The following is a 14,761-nucleotide window of genomic DNA, read 5'->3' as shown; positions in this document are numbered from 1 at the left end:
GGGAAGGGTTTCTCCAGCAAGGCTCAGCTCCTAAAGGTCATGCAGTAATTCACAGCCATCAGCGACACACCCTAGAGCAGACTTCTAAAGCCAGTGCTGCTATCCAGAGGTCAATGCTCAGGACCAGAACTTTATCCCCACCTGTTAATAACGTGAAATCTGACAACTGAATGTTACGTTGTAAGTTTGACCTAGGAATTCATAAGAAACATGATCTGTTATTTGGAGAAGCAGCTGTGACTCGTAGGAGTCACTCAAGGCCTGAAGAACGTAATTCCACATGTGAATTTGAAAACACTGCTTGTAGACGCAAAAAGGACAAACCCAGTGCATACTCTCTTATACCTTTCCCGTTCCTTGCTGAAGAATTTTTTGCTCTTGCTGTGCATTTGGTAGGAGGCAACCACTTGTCATACACTGCCAGCCCCGATGCAATTAGCCTTCTGATGCTAAAGCAGCAGCACAATTCTCTGACAGTCTTAATCCCAGCTGCCTCCTTAAGGTCCAGACAAACAGGAGTGAGCAGGCAGGTCAGACGCCAGGGCCATTAAGCAGAGAAAAAACAAAGTTACAGCTCTGTCTCCAATCCCCATTGCTCTTGTAGCCAGGTGCTCTGACAAGCAATTCCAGCACTGGTATTGAGTGGCACCTCTATAAACCCTGTGACAGTTTGGGAGACAAACTCGCCCATCAATCAGAATGTACCTATCAACATCACTTACCTAGCACTGTGTACACAGCTTTCTTTGCTCGGGCTGGCCTCTGAGCAGTCTGCCTAAACACCAACTCAAGGCAGTTTCTGAAAAATTTAGGTACTCTACACAAGCCACAGTGTTTCTGAAATACTGACTGAGAGGTATGAAAAAAGCAGAAAAATTCACATGCCTCTTCACCACCACCAGCTGCAAGCACTGGCAGGCTACAGGAATCAGCTGAGCTTGAAGGAGAAAACACTTCCTGCTTTTTCCATATGCCTGTTGATAATGGCTGGCAATAAATCTCACCAGAAATCTTTTCCTTCCTCTTTTTGTAAGTTGTCATAGCACTTTTCTTTCTCCTAAGTCGTCCCCTATGCCTTAGCATCCTCTCTGACACTGCTTGTCAAATCCCACTTCTTTAGGCAATTTCCCTGATGACCCGTCACCTCAACATCTCTCAAGTGAATGGTGGCCCAGGCTAAGATTGAGAGTCATTAACATGATATATAAGCAGATTCACAGAGCAGATAAAAGGGCCTCACATTCAAGTCCCTCCTCTTCTCCCTCACATTCAGCGGCAGATGGTCAAAGTGACAACATATGCTGCTTCAGGTGCTGGCAGCACTGCTGGGTCCTGCACAGGCACAAGCTCACATGAAGATTGGCAGTCTTAGGGGTAGAATGGCAAGACAATCAGATCACTGCAGACCCAACCAAACGCAGCCAAATTTCATGAGCACAGGTAGGAAAGCACAGACCTGGTGTGCCCCACCTCTGTTCCTCAACTCCTATCTGGGCAAATAAGTCAGCTTTGGGGGCCAGCAGTTCTGTATATATCTAAGTACATGTTTGTATTTAATTATCAACCTGAACAAAGCTAAGGAAGAAAACTAAGATGTCACTATTATTATTTTCACCATCATTATGAATGTAGCTGCTAGATGCTGCTCACGCAGAGGATCAAACTCATCTCAGTAACTAATGTTTCTCTTGTTTGCCCCCAAGGAATAGGGTGTGTATCAGATCTATACTGGAAATATTCCAGAAATCCAGAATTCTGTGTAAATTCCATAAATGGGTCTAAATTCAAATCCATCTCAGGGGCATACAGCTCTACTGGGGCCTGTTTGGCTGGGAAGAGGCATTTATTCTGTTCGCAGGTAATTTACACGTGTTCAGGAAAGAATGAAAAAAGCCTCCCGTAAATCTCCAGAACTGTAGCCTTTGCTAATTACACTCCTTGCAGTGACCCCCTTCTGCTCAACCTCCCTTTCCAGCACGTTCACTCTATTTTCTTACTGAAATGTCACTCGTTGGCTTCTTGGAGAATAAAAGCAATGAAGGCAATAAAAGCAGTTTATGCAGACGCACGGCCAGGCCTCACACACTTCCGAGAATGGCTCTAAACTGGCTTTATTTCATCATCTGCTGAAGTATCCCAAACTAGTACTAAGAGGACAAGGTGGCATGGATGCCATTTTAGTTTAAAAGGCATTTGGGAAGAAAGAGCCAGTAAAAATTCTTGAAAACAAGAGGAAGGCAGAGATGAGGCCATGGTGAACAAAGGTCTTTCTACAGATCTGTAGTACCTCCTCAGCCTGATTTTTGGACAGTAAAATTGTTCCTTCACTTTTTCCTAGTGCACACAAGGACAGAATAGTTCTGGTAATGTTCCCAGCCTGTTGCAGAAAAAATGACATTCAGAGGCCAAGAAAAGCTGCTTGCAAGAAAAGGATTTCATTTCTCTGGAGCCAGATCCATTTAAAGCAAAACAGTGATTTACCTGGAAAACTGACACCCAACTGTGTCATTACCGTGCACACCTGAAGCAGCAGATGCATCCATCTGATGCCATCTATTAGCTCCCACAGAGGTACAAATGAGCTGTCAGAGACCTGACTGCTTACTGGTGTGGATGCTTACAGAGATCTTTGCTAACAGATCACAGAAACAGCTGCCTTTAAAGAAAGGGGCCATATAATTTTACGAGCATTAACATAACTTTGCAGCAGCAGGCTGAACAAAGGGTAGGCAAGTGCTGCTGCACAGGGTAAGAGCCAGCTGCTGTGAGGCTCAGCAATGAGGCTTCCCCACCCCTCGCAACATTGAGGAGTATTCCAGAGATGTCTTATGCTTCTTGTAACCCATCAGGTATAGATCATAGCTGCTGGGGGCAAAACACACTTGGACCAAGGGTCTGACCTGGTGTGGCCACTCATGGCTGCCTCCTAGAGCCTCATACTGGTGTGATGTACTAAGGTGAGAACAGCCTCATGTCTGTCTCAGGGGCTGCTCTTCAAAACCCAGAGCCGAAGTACAAAAGCAGCAGGAACAGCCATGGTCTGTACAGCTACAGTCAGGGAAAGGTGGATCTGAAAGCTTTTGTTCCCCTGGGGAGAGGGTAGAAACAAACAAAAAAAGGAAGAGGGAGAATTAAAGTAATCTCGAATCACTAAGCAGATTCACATCACTGGATCAATAAGCACCACTGACAGGGATCACAGGAATGTCGCAACTTTGCCAATAATAAAGCAGCACAGCAGAGCTTGGAGGATGACTTTTCTAAGGCAGCCGAGCATGAAGCAGCAAGGCTGGCGAACAGCTGAAAGTGACACCCTGGCTTACAGCAGGCCGCTGCCAGTGGCAGGGCTCCACGCAGTTTGCTTTAAATAATGATGAGCACAGAGGTTGTATTCATGGGGGAAAGGCAGCCAAGGACTGGAAAAACCAAGGGCTAAATTTCACGGGCCAAACACATGTGCTCTTCCCCCCAAACGAATTCTTTTCTAGGTTGGAAAGAAGAAAGAAAAATCAGTGCTAATTTAATCAATTGATCAGCCTATTGATTGCAAAACTGGAGCTGCTAGTTAGCCATGTGCTGTAATGTCCTCAACTCTGAAACCACAAAACACACCATTGATTTCTTCACTTCCAGCTCCAAAACAAGAAATAAAGCTGGGCTTTCCGTGGAAAAACAACTTCCTCGTCCAGGGAGAAGATGCAAGCAAAGAAGAGAGGCCAGGAAACAGGGACAGCCGCATCTTGCGAGGTTCAAACTGAAATTAGTTACAGATGCAGTCACGGTGTCTTGTGTAAACTCTATCGATTGGGTGGCTGACAGTCTTGGGAGCCTCCATACTAGGACAATCAATCCAGCTGCAGTGTCACCTGCCACTTTGCTGAACAGTTGACAATGCAATTATCCAGTGTGGAGGCAGGGAGTTGGCGTGTGTCAAACGCAGTTAGCCACTTTCCGGGTACTACTCGATAATGTGTTTCACCGCTGCGTGTAAGAGACGACACGCGGAGACAGGAGCTGTTTAGAGCCATTGAGACCTGTGCTCCCTTTCTCCTTTAGAAACATCTCACTGCCCCTGACTTAACAACTGTATTCTAAAATGCTATTAAAATCACGTCAATCAACTATTGTGTGCTTAAGGCTGAAGTTTGACCTGAGTGTCCAAGAAGTAGGCTGCAGTTCTACCAAAACTGCAGACACTTGAAAAACAAAATTTAAAAAATTATCAGATGACTGTCTTAAAGCCTGGGATTTTCTAACCCACAGCAGAGAGACCACTGGAAAAATGGATTGCAGAGCAGCTGCTGTCTGAGATATACGCAAACTGAACTTTAAAGGGATGCTGTCAACTTGAAGCCCAGTCAATTTTTTAAAAAACTGAGCAGTTTCAGGTGTTCTCCCTACTCCCTTACTCCCCCTGCCAATTTTCATGGTGTTACAACTGCATTTTCTGTTTTTTTTGTAGTAAGTTTTTTCCCCTCCTTCCTCTAGGAAGGGGGTGACAGGTATCCCTTTTTGTCCCACCAATACGATACATAATGCTGTCAAATGAAGATAATTCCCCTTCTTCCCACAGAAAGTCTTTTCTGGTTAGAGTGGCTGTTGGTGTTACATAAATCAACCAGCAAGGTTTAGTTGATTGTGCTCCTTCCAGCTAATGCATTCTGGCAGTTTGAGCACAAAAATTAGGTTCTTACATTTCTGCATGTATAAAAGGTGACAAAAATGTACAATCAATGAGAAATTTTAACTGCTGTAAGCACCAAATTTTGTCCAGTTAAAACTGTTTTTCCTTTGTCAAGTCCCATTGATTACTTTGTATTCCAAAATGAAGAAAACACTGTTCCTTGAAGCATTATATGAACTTTAAACACACATGACATTGAGAATCAATTACATGGTGAGTCATGCTGGTTTTTGTATGCAAGGTAGGATTTTTTTCTTTTTATATCACATATCCTAATCTGTTTTGCCTGCTCACTAGAGTCAACTTCAGATATTAATATACAGAGATACTTATTAGTCACAGAATCTTTTAAATTCTGTGTGTGGACACAAACTACAGAGAAAGAATCAGGTACAGCCCATCTGACTACTGTATCTAACACTACGTAAACAGATCTGCTAGCATTTTTAGGTCAAGTGTTACCTTATGGACAAGTATGTGCTCTCAAAGCAGAGAGATGCAAACATTAAGGAGTGGTTGGGCTGCTCCATCAGACCAGTCCGAAGTACCATCCTTCAGCAACCGGGGGATTACCAGGATTACCACCGTCTCATACAAGGGCTGAGGTAAGGCATACAAGTGCTCTGGGACTCAGCCCTCTAAAGGGAGGGATAAGGCACAGAATAAGCACTTGAGAAACATGAAATTTATACATCTTGCCCACTTGGAAGCTTACAGCAGGCAGAAGTGACCAACAGAAGGTAGCAAACCAAATAAAGGAAGGCTAAAATACCAAGAGGCTAGGACAGATGCTCAGATGTATAGATGCATTCACAGGATGCTGACACTGGAAACATGGCAGAGAAAGGCACTGAACTGAGCTCTGGCTAAGTGGGAAGAAGTTCAAGAATTTAATTACACCAAAGATTCTCTATACTCTTACCACAGACTGCTTTTGCATCCCAGTTGAAGTTTGCTTTAGCCTGCCATGGTGAAATGAATGAATTCTAACTCATCTACACAGAAACAGTGAAGATGATTCTAGTTACTAGGCCGCTCATCCAAAAGGCCTAAATATACCAGTGACATCTTCTGTTTCCCACACAGCCTCTTAGGAGAAGTCACACTTTTACTGTTCAGCTCAAATGCTTTGTCTGAATTTGAGTAGATCGGTATATACCCTCTTACCAGTATAACCTTAAATATAGCATGAACCTCCTGGCATGGAAAAAGAAAGGTCTCCTCACCTCCCAAAGCTTTCCTGCATGTCTTATTATATTTTATCTGAAAAAGAGGGCACGACTGGCTACCAGGAGAGATTCTAGAGCAAGACTTTTAAGGTCTGTCACCAGCTTTGCTACCACCTTTATAACATCAGAGAAGATGCTTCTCCATGCTTCACTTTCCACATATGTACCAAACACAGATTTTGGGGTTTTGTTGCAGATGTCAATATTCATGAAATTGTGCTGAAAAGCACAACTAAGTTTTCCTTCTCTATCAGGAGCTTTCTGCCAGGCAGTTACCAGACTCAAGAAGTCACTGTGTTCACAAACACCTACTGCTGAGGCAGAAGATCTGAAAAGTATCTACTTAGATTTTGAGGCCAGGACATCACACTTGAGAGCATGCTTCTAATGCTGCATGGATTCAGAACGAGAACAAACTGGAGGAGCACATAGCTATTGCCCCAGTGCTCTTTCTTGGATAACTAACCAACACTGGATGAAGGTTGGCCTACATTTGCTGCTCAAATGGAAGCATACCTTGATTCTGCGCTGACAGAAGGCTGACAACAGGACTGCAGCCATTTGCTGGGAACTTTTAGACATTTTAATACAGTCCCACTTTCCTGGCAGCTGCCCTAATTGCACATGACATGAGATCCAATGCAAATGGGCGCCCAAGGATAACTGTAGTTTGTTATGGCTTAAAAAGCTTTACCAAGTCCCACTATGCATATGTGAAGTCGTGCTGTTCTTGTCCCTTGGTAAGACATTAACAAACAGATACAAGCCCTTTGCTAGCTTGGGAGGAGGGCAGCACGGCGAAATAAAGAGAAACATCAGAGAAATAAAGAAACTTCAGAGTTAAGTAATAGCTGTGTGTTTCTCCTTCTTCACGAGTATCACAATCTATCAGATAGATCCTTGTCATGTTGATCTTTCTCAGAAAGTATCCTTCCCTGATAATGCCCTGCTTGCCATTTTAACATTTTCAAAGTCTTTCTCTCTTCTGTGCTATTTTTGATTTTTGATCTGCTGAAGGAAAAGAAACCCAGAAGAGCAGTGGTAACTAGTTTGCTACTGCACCTAGAGGAAGGCTTTTTGGTGGGGGAGCTGGAGGGCAGAAGAGGAGGACAGGGCGGGCAGAGAGAACTTAGCTACAATTCTTCAATTCTTTCATATCTAAAGAGGACAGCAATCTCTGTTCTATCAGACCGCGCGGTTCGTGCTTTAAATGGTACTTGCTGCCAGCTTGCTTTCCCTGTCTCTCTCCCTTTGAAGCAGACTGGACAGCTTCCTCAAGCTGGCGTTATCACTCCCTCTAACCACTCTTGGCAGGCAATCTAATTCCCCCTGAAAAGGTCACCGCCATTTTAACTGCCTTTCAATCACATTAAGCACGCTGCCGCTCGTGCTCAGAGCACTGCGCCTGCAGCTCTCCTGACTGAGGTGCGATCGATAAACTGACATCCCACCCCCCAGCCCATCTCCCCAGCCGCCGCTCCCCTCCTTCCCCTCTCCTGGACAAGCTGCCTTCCCAGAATGGACAGCCAGAGTCCAAGGAACAAAATCCTCTTCCCAAATCTGAGGTGGCAGAAGGAAGCCTCGAACTTGGCATTTACTAATCTTTGTCCCATCTGTTAGGAAACAGAAGGGTGCAAGCATCACCCCTCCCTCCCCAGACCTACAGAAGCAGTGACTTAACAGGACAGTTTGCTTAGGCACCAGTCCAGACACCTTTGAAGCTGTGTTACAAAGAACAAGCCTCCCTCAAGCTTCCCTCAATGCAATCATTACCGTTATCTCTCCCCCCGTGCTGCTTTTTTTTTTGCAGTTACGAGTTATGTGTTCCACCCATCGATCCCTGTGTAAGACACTGTTTTAAGTCCTCTTGCCTTTTGACTGTGCTAAGCCGTTTAAGAGATGACAGCAGCTTCTATCAGTGTGAAGCTGATGTGATTCTTTTCAGATAAAGCACTTTTTTTCCACTTCCCCCCCTTCTTTCCCTTCTTTCAAGTAAGAGACATACACACAAAAAGAGACACTGAATCTTTCAAAGAAAAAAAACCCCTTTTGAACTTCCCTTAGGAATTCTTTAAAGGGATAACCTTACAGTGTAAACACTGAGGGTAACGTGCATCCATTCTGGAGAGGAACAGAAGAATTGCTACAAATATGTTGAGCATAAAAAAAAAACATCAGAGAGGAAGCCACTTGATGCTTTCACTTGTGAAGCCTTGTTGCCTTCCTAAACACAGAAACTCATTAAAGATGGCATGAAATAATCCCCTGCAACAAAGAGCTTCGGAGAGGGATGATTCAGAGACGTGGGGAGAGATAGTTACTGAATGTTCAGGTATTTCAGGAGAAATTTGTCTTGTGACACTGTACTGAGACAGGGAAATGTTTGATTATTATATCTATACAGTTTTTCACTTTGAAGCATGAGCTTGATTTAAACAGAGCTTGGTATTTCATGCTGGTATTGTTCTGCACCTACCCCAACCGGAACCAAGAACTCTCCTACAAACACCTACTTCAAGCAAGACCTCTACTGAAACAAAGTGGCTCCAAACCCTACATAATTGCCAATAATTTTAATTTACAACCTGCATTCTTCCAGGTTTGGTAAGCAAATTAAATGACAGCAAATGATGCTTTAAGAAGCCAGGAGGACAGCTAGAAGTACCAAGTATTTCCTGACTGAATACCTTCAACCAAACCCAACACCCTCAGAGACAACATACTGACCCCTGTACTTCTCAGTTATGACCTATTCCTACTCGCTACCACTGTCTGTTCTTTCCACAAGCTGCCTCAGGTATGCCAAGCTGTGGCAGGCAAGGAGGTGTGCTTTGGCTCTGCTGCACTACACCTGACTGGGGGTTTGCTGCTGTAACACCAACATAGAAACTGGAAATTCTTTCTCTCCTAAGACAGACCCTTACATTAGAGGAGCAAGTCTTCCCTGCAAGTGCTTTGGAAGCAGCAAAGCATCACTCTAGGAAACACACAAGTGCGAGTTTCAGCCTGTGACTGCTCTTAAGTATTAGACCATCTTCCAGAAAATCCAGCGCTGTTCATTTCCCTGACCTTTCTGTTTTTAAGAAGAAAAATCCCAAGATCTCCCAATCTCACTCCAGCTGGGAATCTGTCAGGATCTTTCATATAATGGGTAAAGAGTCTTCCTCATGTTGAGAGTGATATGAACTTTGATCATGATAAAAAGAACAAGCCAGGACCTGTGTTAAGTTTGAGTGGCTGCTGTAAGGCTGCCCAACGGACCTACTGACTCGTGCAATACGCGCTGGCCACCGTGTCCTGCTCCCCCTTGCCCAGCTGTGACATCTCCTCAAAGCAACACACCATTAAAACTAAAATTAATGAGACACATGGCCATCTATTTTCCCCTCCGGTTTTATGTATTTCCCCATGTCATCTCTTTAGACAACGGTGACATCCCTGTAGCCTGGCAAAGGCTGTCTGGCATTATAAAAGACCTTTGATTTCCACATCACTGCTACTTCTCAGCAAAGGGAACACAGCCAAATGCAAAGCCTCGGGTGACGGGGGTTAACAAGGGCCTTGCCAACTCCAGACAAAGCAGTTTTAAGTATTAGAAAGCATCTACAAAACGTTGTGCTGTGCTTCAGGGCTGTAAATTAAGAATTCTGTCCCTAAAATAAGGCAAGAGCCAACACTGGCAGAGAAAGAAGAAAGACAGTCACATTAAGGCTACCTGAGAGTGTACACAGAAGGTCTGACTGATGGAGACCTCTGAATGCCAGCACACACAATATGAGAGCCACAAAAGAGAGCATGAAAAAAGTGTAACTTGATTAAAAATAAATACAATCAGCCAGCTATGGGATCGCTCCAGCTCTGCTTTGGCATTCCAAATTTTACAGCAATTTCTTGTGCAGGGTAGGTAGGCACCCTGCAGATGGTTATACCAAAACATTAGGTAAAAGTTGGTGGCAAAAAGATCCACTGTCCAGGGAAGAGGACATTTCTCTAGAGAAGCATGGCAGCTGTTGAACCCAGCTGCCAGCAGAGGTGTGCTCCAGAGAAGGAAGGCTAGGTACTAGGGACCTGCCAGCCACTCAGGTGGAGCAACTTTTTCAGCAGTGGCTCTGCCACAAGCCGCTGCACAGGGAGGATGTTCCTCACCATACATGTGACAGGAAGGTTCCTGTGCTTGCAAGCTGATCTACAGACACCTTTCATCTAGCACCACACCAAGGGAAGGAGTATAGCCCAAAAGCCTTCTCATCAAGGTAATTATGGAGGGTTTTAGAACTGCATGTAGTTGCGCTTCACTTTTCTCCTGGTCTTTCAATCTTTTGCTGAGATCTGTTCGTGTTATTCTTGAAGGTGTCCTGAAGGTCTCAAAAAGGAAAGAAGAGACAGACCCCACATCTTCTGATGGAAGTAAGGCCATCCTAAGTATGAACTACAGAAGTATCTGTCCATGCATGTGTAGCCATCTGGCAGAGGTTACAGCACTGACCGATGCTAGAGCCTGTCTAACTTCTGGTGGAGGAAAGCAGGTGATCTACGTAACACAAACTAAGGCATTTGAGAATTCCTTAAAATAACGAAGAAAATGCAACAAGGAGCAAGTACTTTACAATTAGACAGCTTACCCACATCTGTCTATCTGAAGCCTCATCTGGAAGAGGGTGCCTATATGACTGAAGCGTATGGATGGTACAGATCACACTTCAGTAAGTTAACTCAAAACCAACGGGGAATGTTAACCAGGTGAAGACAGCATGATGTCCACACCAAAGGAAGTGGAAGATCATGCTCTCCTCAAACTCAGGTGTTCAGTGGGGGTGAAGGAAGAAACTATGCATGCATGAAAAAAGGCAGAGATGAACTTTTACTGATCAGGAGTAGCAGTGACAACAAAAGAGGCAGATAGACATTCCATGCTTCCCCACCACGGACTGTAGCATCTATACTACATAAACGTGTAAGACCCTGCATGGTCTCATCAGGCCTCTACCTGGAATCTTGTACAGCCACAACTCGCCAAGCAGTCCCAAAAAAGTTAGGCTACAGACACAGGAAACAACAGCTTGAGCTTCACTGGGTGTCCTTTAAAACCTGAAGAAGCTGCTCCACCTCTGCTCCTGATCATCTGCTCTGCTACAACCCAGCTACAATCCAATTTCAGAAGAAGGCAAGAGCAGATCAGGAGTGCCTGGCTGCCGCTGAGCACATGGATGGCTTCTAAGTCCAACTCCCTTATGCAGTAGCCTTTCCCCCTGAGATACTTTAAATTAAAATCCAAGCTGATACAGGAAGAGACCACATCCCATCCTCTTTATTGAACGAAGGGAACGAGCCAGCATTCCTCCTCTCATTAGGTATGCACTACATGGATTGCTTGCAAGAGACTCTCCTTAGTGCCAGAGGTTCATGCCAACGAACAGTTTAGTAAATCCTCCTCTTCGAGGCCAAAGGGCTGAATGTAAGAAAGGGGCTAGGTTTCTAGCTAAAATTACATTCACCAATAAAGCTCACGAGAGGTCAAATTTTGCCATAACTCACTCTCTCCTCAGTAACTGATTTCCCCGTCACTGGGGAAGGAGCAAAAGAAGGAGGAAAAATAAAATGTGTTTGTCTGGGAGCCTTAAGGGCTTGCAGTGCTGCAGGTGCAGAGCAGGTTCCTGGATTCTCATTTATCAACCTTAAAAGGGATGGAGTGATAAATGCACAACTGGCCCTTTAATATTTTATGCAGGTGCTAAAGCGACTCAGCTGTCACCTCCAATACATCACTGGAGGCTGATACACCAGCTTTCGTCACTCCAGGCTGGGAATTTTTACAATTTCATTTCTATTTCCCTCTCTTCACATATTTCCATGTATTTCTTACTATGTGCAAGATATAAAAAGCTATTTTCCCCAAATGACCTACCCATTCCGACTCATTCCCTCTTCAGCCACATTTCCTGAGCAAGAAATAACACCACACTTTTGTTCAAGATCTGCACAAATTTTGATTCTCATCATTCAAGAGAGACAGAAAACTGAAAGCACTTTACATTCTGGCAAAAGCTGATGGTTCTGCCCTTTGGAAAAGGCAAATCCCCACGTCCCTCCCTTTAAAGATAGGTAATGATCAACTTCCACAGCAGAATGATTTACAAGTGACCCCAAAACACTGTCGCACCTCGAAATCCTCCTTCCAGGAGGGCAGTAGCACGTATCCTCTTCTGCCCACACCACTCGTATTCTTCAAAGCGGTTGCCATTCTCGTTCTCAATGTCCACAGAGTCATCCTCAGTCATGCATGAACCTTCTCTCTGCACAGGGTAAAGCAGAGGCAGTGTTGAGATGCACGAAATAGCTCTTTGGGGTTAATAACTCATGGTGGGATGGAGAGGAGAAGCTGGGCTGTGCCCAGGAGAGCTACGTATATATAGAGTGGACAGCGGCATCTACTCCCATCCCCATTCCCAGTGACCTAAATCTGGAAGTGAATACATGCTGGAAGAACTTGACAACCCTAAGATCAAAACAAGTTGCAAAGTGCATAATTTTTACACATGGAAATTTAACTTCTGGCTCCTACCACTCATTTCAACATGCACTCCCCTGCCTTGCATGTGCAATTCCTCTATCATGTAAACCACAGATTCCTTTGACCCGCAGCAGCAATGCTCTCCTATAGTATGTTTCTGGGGCACACTGATCAAAAGATACCTCTCTTTACATTATGCACCTCTTGAGGCAACAAGAATGAACTTGCTATCATCTCTACCGAGGGCTTTTCCTGAGAAATAAGCACAGAAAGCTCCATGACAGAACTCTCTCCTAGGGATCGCTTCTCACTGTCTTTGGGATGAACAGCATGAGAACGGTTCTGCTTAAATGCACTTCCTGGAGTAAGATGGTCATGCAACATTCACAAATGCCAGTCTGTTACAAAAGAACCCAAAAATAATAATTCTAATGTTGTCAAAGGCACAGATCAGAAAGAACTCTTCCTGCTGTGCTACATAGGAAGCCTGAGGTCCAACAAAAGACTTTAAACTTCAATAGCTCCACCTCTACCATCTACAACTTACAGCAAAAGGCTGAACGAAGCAAAAAAGTTACTTATGCAACACAGCAGAAAAAATCCAGAAAAATCCCTCTTCCAAGACAAAGAGAAGTGACTACAGATCTTAGGGAGACAGCACTGCCTGCAAGCTCAGTAATGTTAGTTTTTGCCCCAGATTAGGTGAACCGCAGACAAAGCTGGAAGTAGGGAGAAGGGAATGGCAGCTGGTGACCCTGCTGCGCCTCTACCTTTGCAAGGCATTGTTCCACATGCCTACTCATCTCCTCCTCGGATCCTGACAGAGGTCGGCTGCAGAGGGGACATACCTGCCCTTCGTCTTGCTTCCTCCGTTTCATTTTTCCAATCCGAGCTGCATGGAGAAACCAGGGAAAGAAAACAAACAAACAAAAAAAGGAAGACATGTCAAGTTTGTGGATCCACTATTTGCTCAGCTCCAAACAACAAACCCTTGGCAGAAATGGTAAGATTTCACACCAGAAAATCCTGTTGCAACTCCCTGTTCTGAACTCTATAATCAGTACAGAGACTGCTACTTGGCACTTTCCAGATCAAATCTGTAACCCATGGCTGAGTGCTCCCTGGTTTCAGAGAGGCAGCTAACCCCAAGTTAACAACTAGGAGAGGGAATATCTGCTGCACATCCCCCACTAAGTTATCAAATAATTAAACACTTTCTGTTGGAAGCCTCAAATTGCTTTCAAAATCGAGGGATTAAGCCACTGAATCCTTGTTTTGGATTTTGGCTTTGAAAACTGAGGCCCTTCCACTAGTACATCTACTCCCTAGACAAGAACTTGCTTAGATCGTAGAAGGATGATGTAGCATCTGAAAGCCTTGCACAAGGTACGTAACAGTCACCGCCAGAACCACTAAGCCTCCTGCACACCTTGAAAAAATCCTTCTCAAAAGACCACAAACAAGTAAGAGCACCATCTTAGTAGCAGGTAACATTTATGGAAAGGAAAGGTATTTACTGTGACAAACACAGCACCCATGCTAGATACCTCCTGGCTCTCTAGTACTTTTATTTCATGAAAACTGGGGGCTACACTGCCTTCTTGAGGGCATGCTCTGGGAAACAAACATGTTAGGAATCACGATGATTAGAAGAAGCAGCCAAGGTAGCCTGTTGCTTAATCCAATCTCTGGTTAATTTGAGCCATCATTTACTGTGATCAAAACATCCGGAACCAAATCATTTGCATTAAAAAGAACTTCTGTCTTTTATTATGATGGCTTTAGGCAGGTATTACTGAATAACTCAATCACTGGCTGAAGGAAAGTCACTGTTTAATTACTAAGGAAGGTCAAAATTCTGAATGAGAGACAAGGAAAAGCCCAAGGAAAGCCCATGTGATAATGAGAGATGACACCACCAGAAAGCTGCGTTAGCCAGAAATCGTTACTGACATTGTGAGCACTGCAGCATGCTCTGAAAGCCTTCATGTCTGAACATTGTGGGATCAACAGCTCCCTGCAGCCAATGACTCAAAGAAAGCTGTTGGAATGCCAGGATGAGAAGGACCAGTGTACAGGAAAGTTTCTGTCAATCTTCTAAAGTGCATCAGTTCAGAGCACACACATGACCAAGTGAATTATAAAGTTTCAGCTGAACACATCAACACAGACCTGCCTGAAAGGTCTCTTTCGAGGCTTTCTTGTAGGCTTCCCTGGACTCGGGACTCTCTGGGTTAGGATATATTTTCTCACAATCCAGAAACAGAAGTATTTATCATTCCCTGTACTCTGTGATGCTCCAGCACCAAGAAAATGTCAAATTATTCCCTGGGCATT

At 44.3% G+C, this 14,761-nt stretch overlaps 1 protein-coding gene across 2 annotated transcripts in view; it reads right to left on the bottom strand.

Annotated features, from left to right (window-relative positions):
• RNF220 (ring finger protein 220) overlaps window positions 1-13,311 on the bottom strand; it is a 48,069-nt gene extending 34,758 nt beyond the window's left edge. Inside the window, exons 1-2 of one of the 2 annotated variants that reach the window (XM_009083092.1) lie at window positions 13,195-13,311; window positions 12,074-12,206 (exon numbers count right to left, since the gene is read on the bottom strand). In XM_009083092.1, the coding sequence (XP_009081340.1) occupies window positions 12,074-12,206; window positions 13,195-13,302 (241 nt within the window). In that variant the 5' untranslated portion in view covers window positions 13,303-13,311. The remainder of the gene's footprint in view (window positions 1-12,073; window positions 12,207-13,194) is intronic. The other variant, XM_009083093.1, reaches the window with a different exon arrangement.
• Window positions 13,312-14,761: the final 1,450 nt, after the last annotated feature.

This window comes from Acanthisitta chloris, unplaced genomic scaffold (assembly GCF_000695815.1).
Source record: "Acanthisitta chloris isolate BGI_N310 unplaced genomic scaffold, ASM69581v1 scaffold26919, whole genome shotgun sequence".
Classification (NCBI taxonomy): domain Eukaryota; kingdom Metazoa; phylum Chordata; class Aves; order Passeriformes; family Acanthisittidae; genus Acanthisitta; species Acanthisitta chloris.
This window is presented reverse-complemented; position numbering and strand designations above follow the sequence as displayed.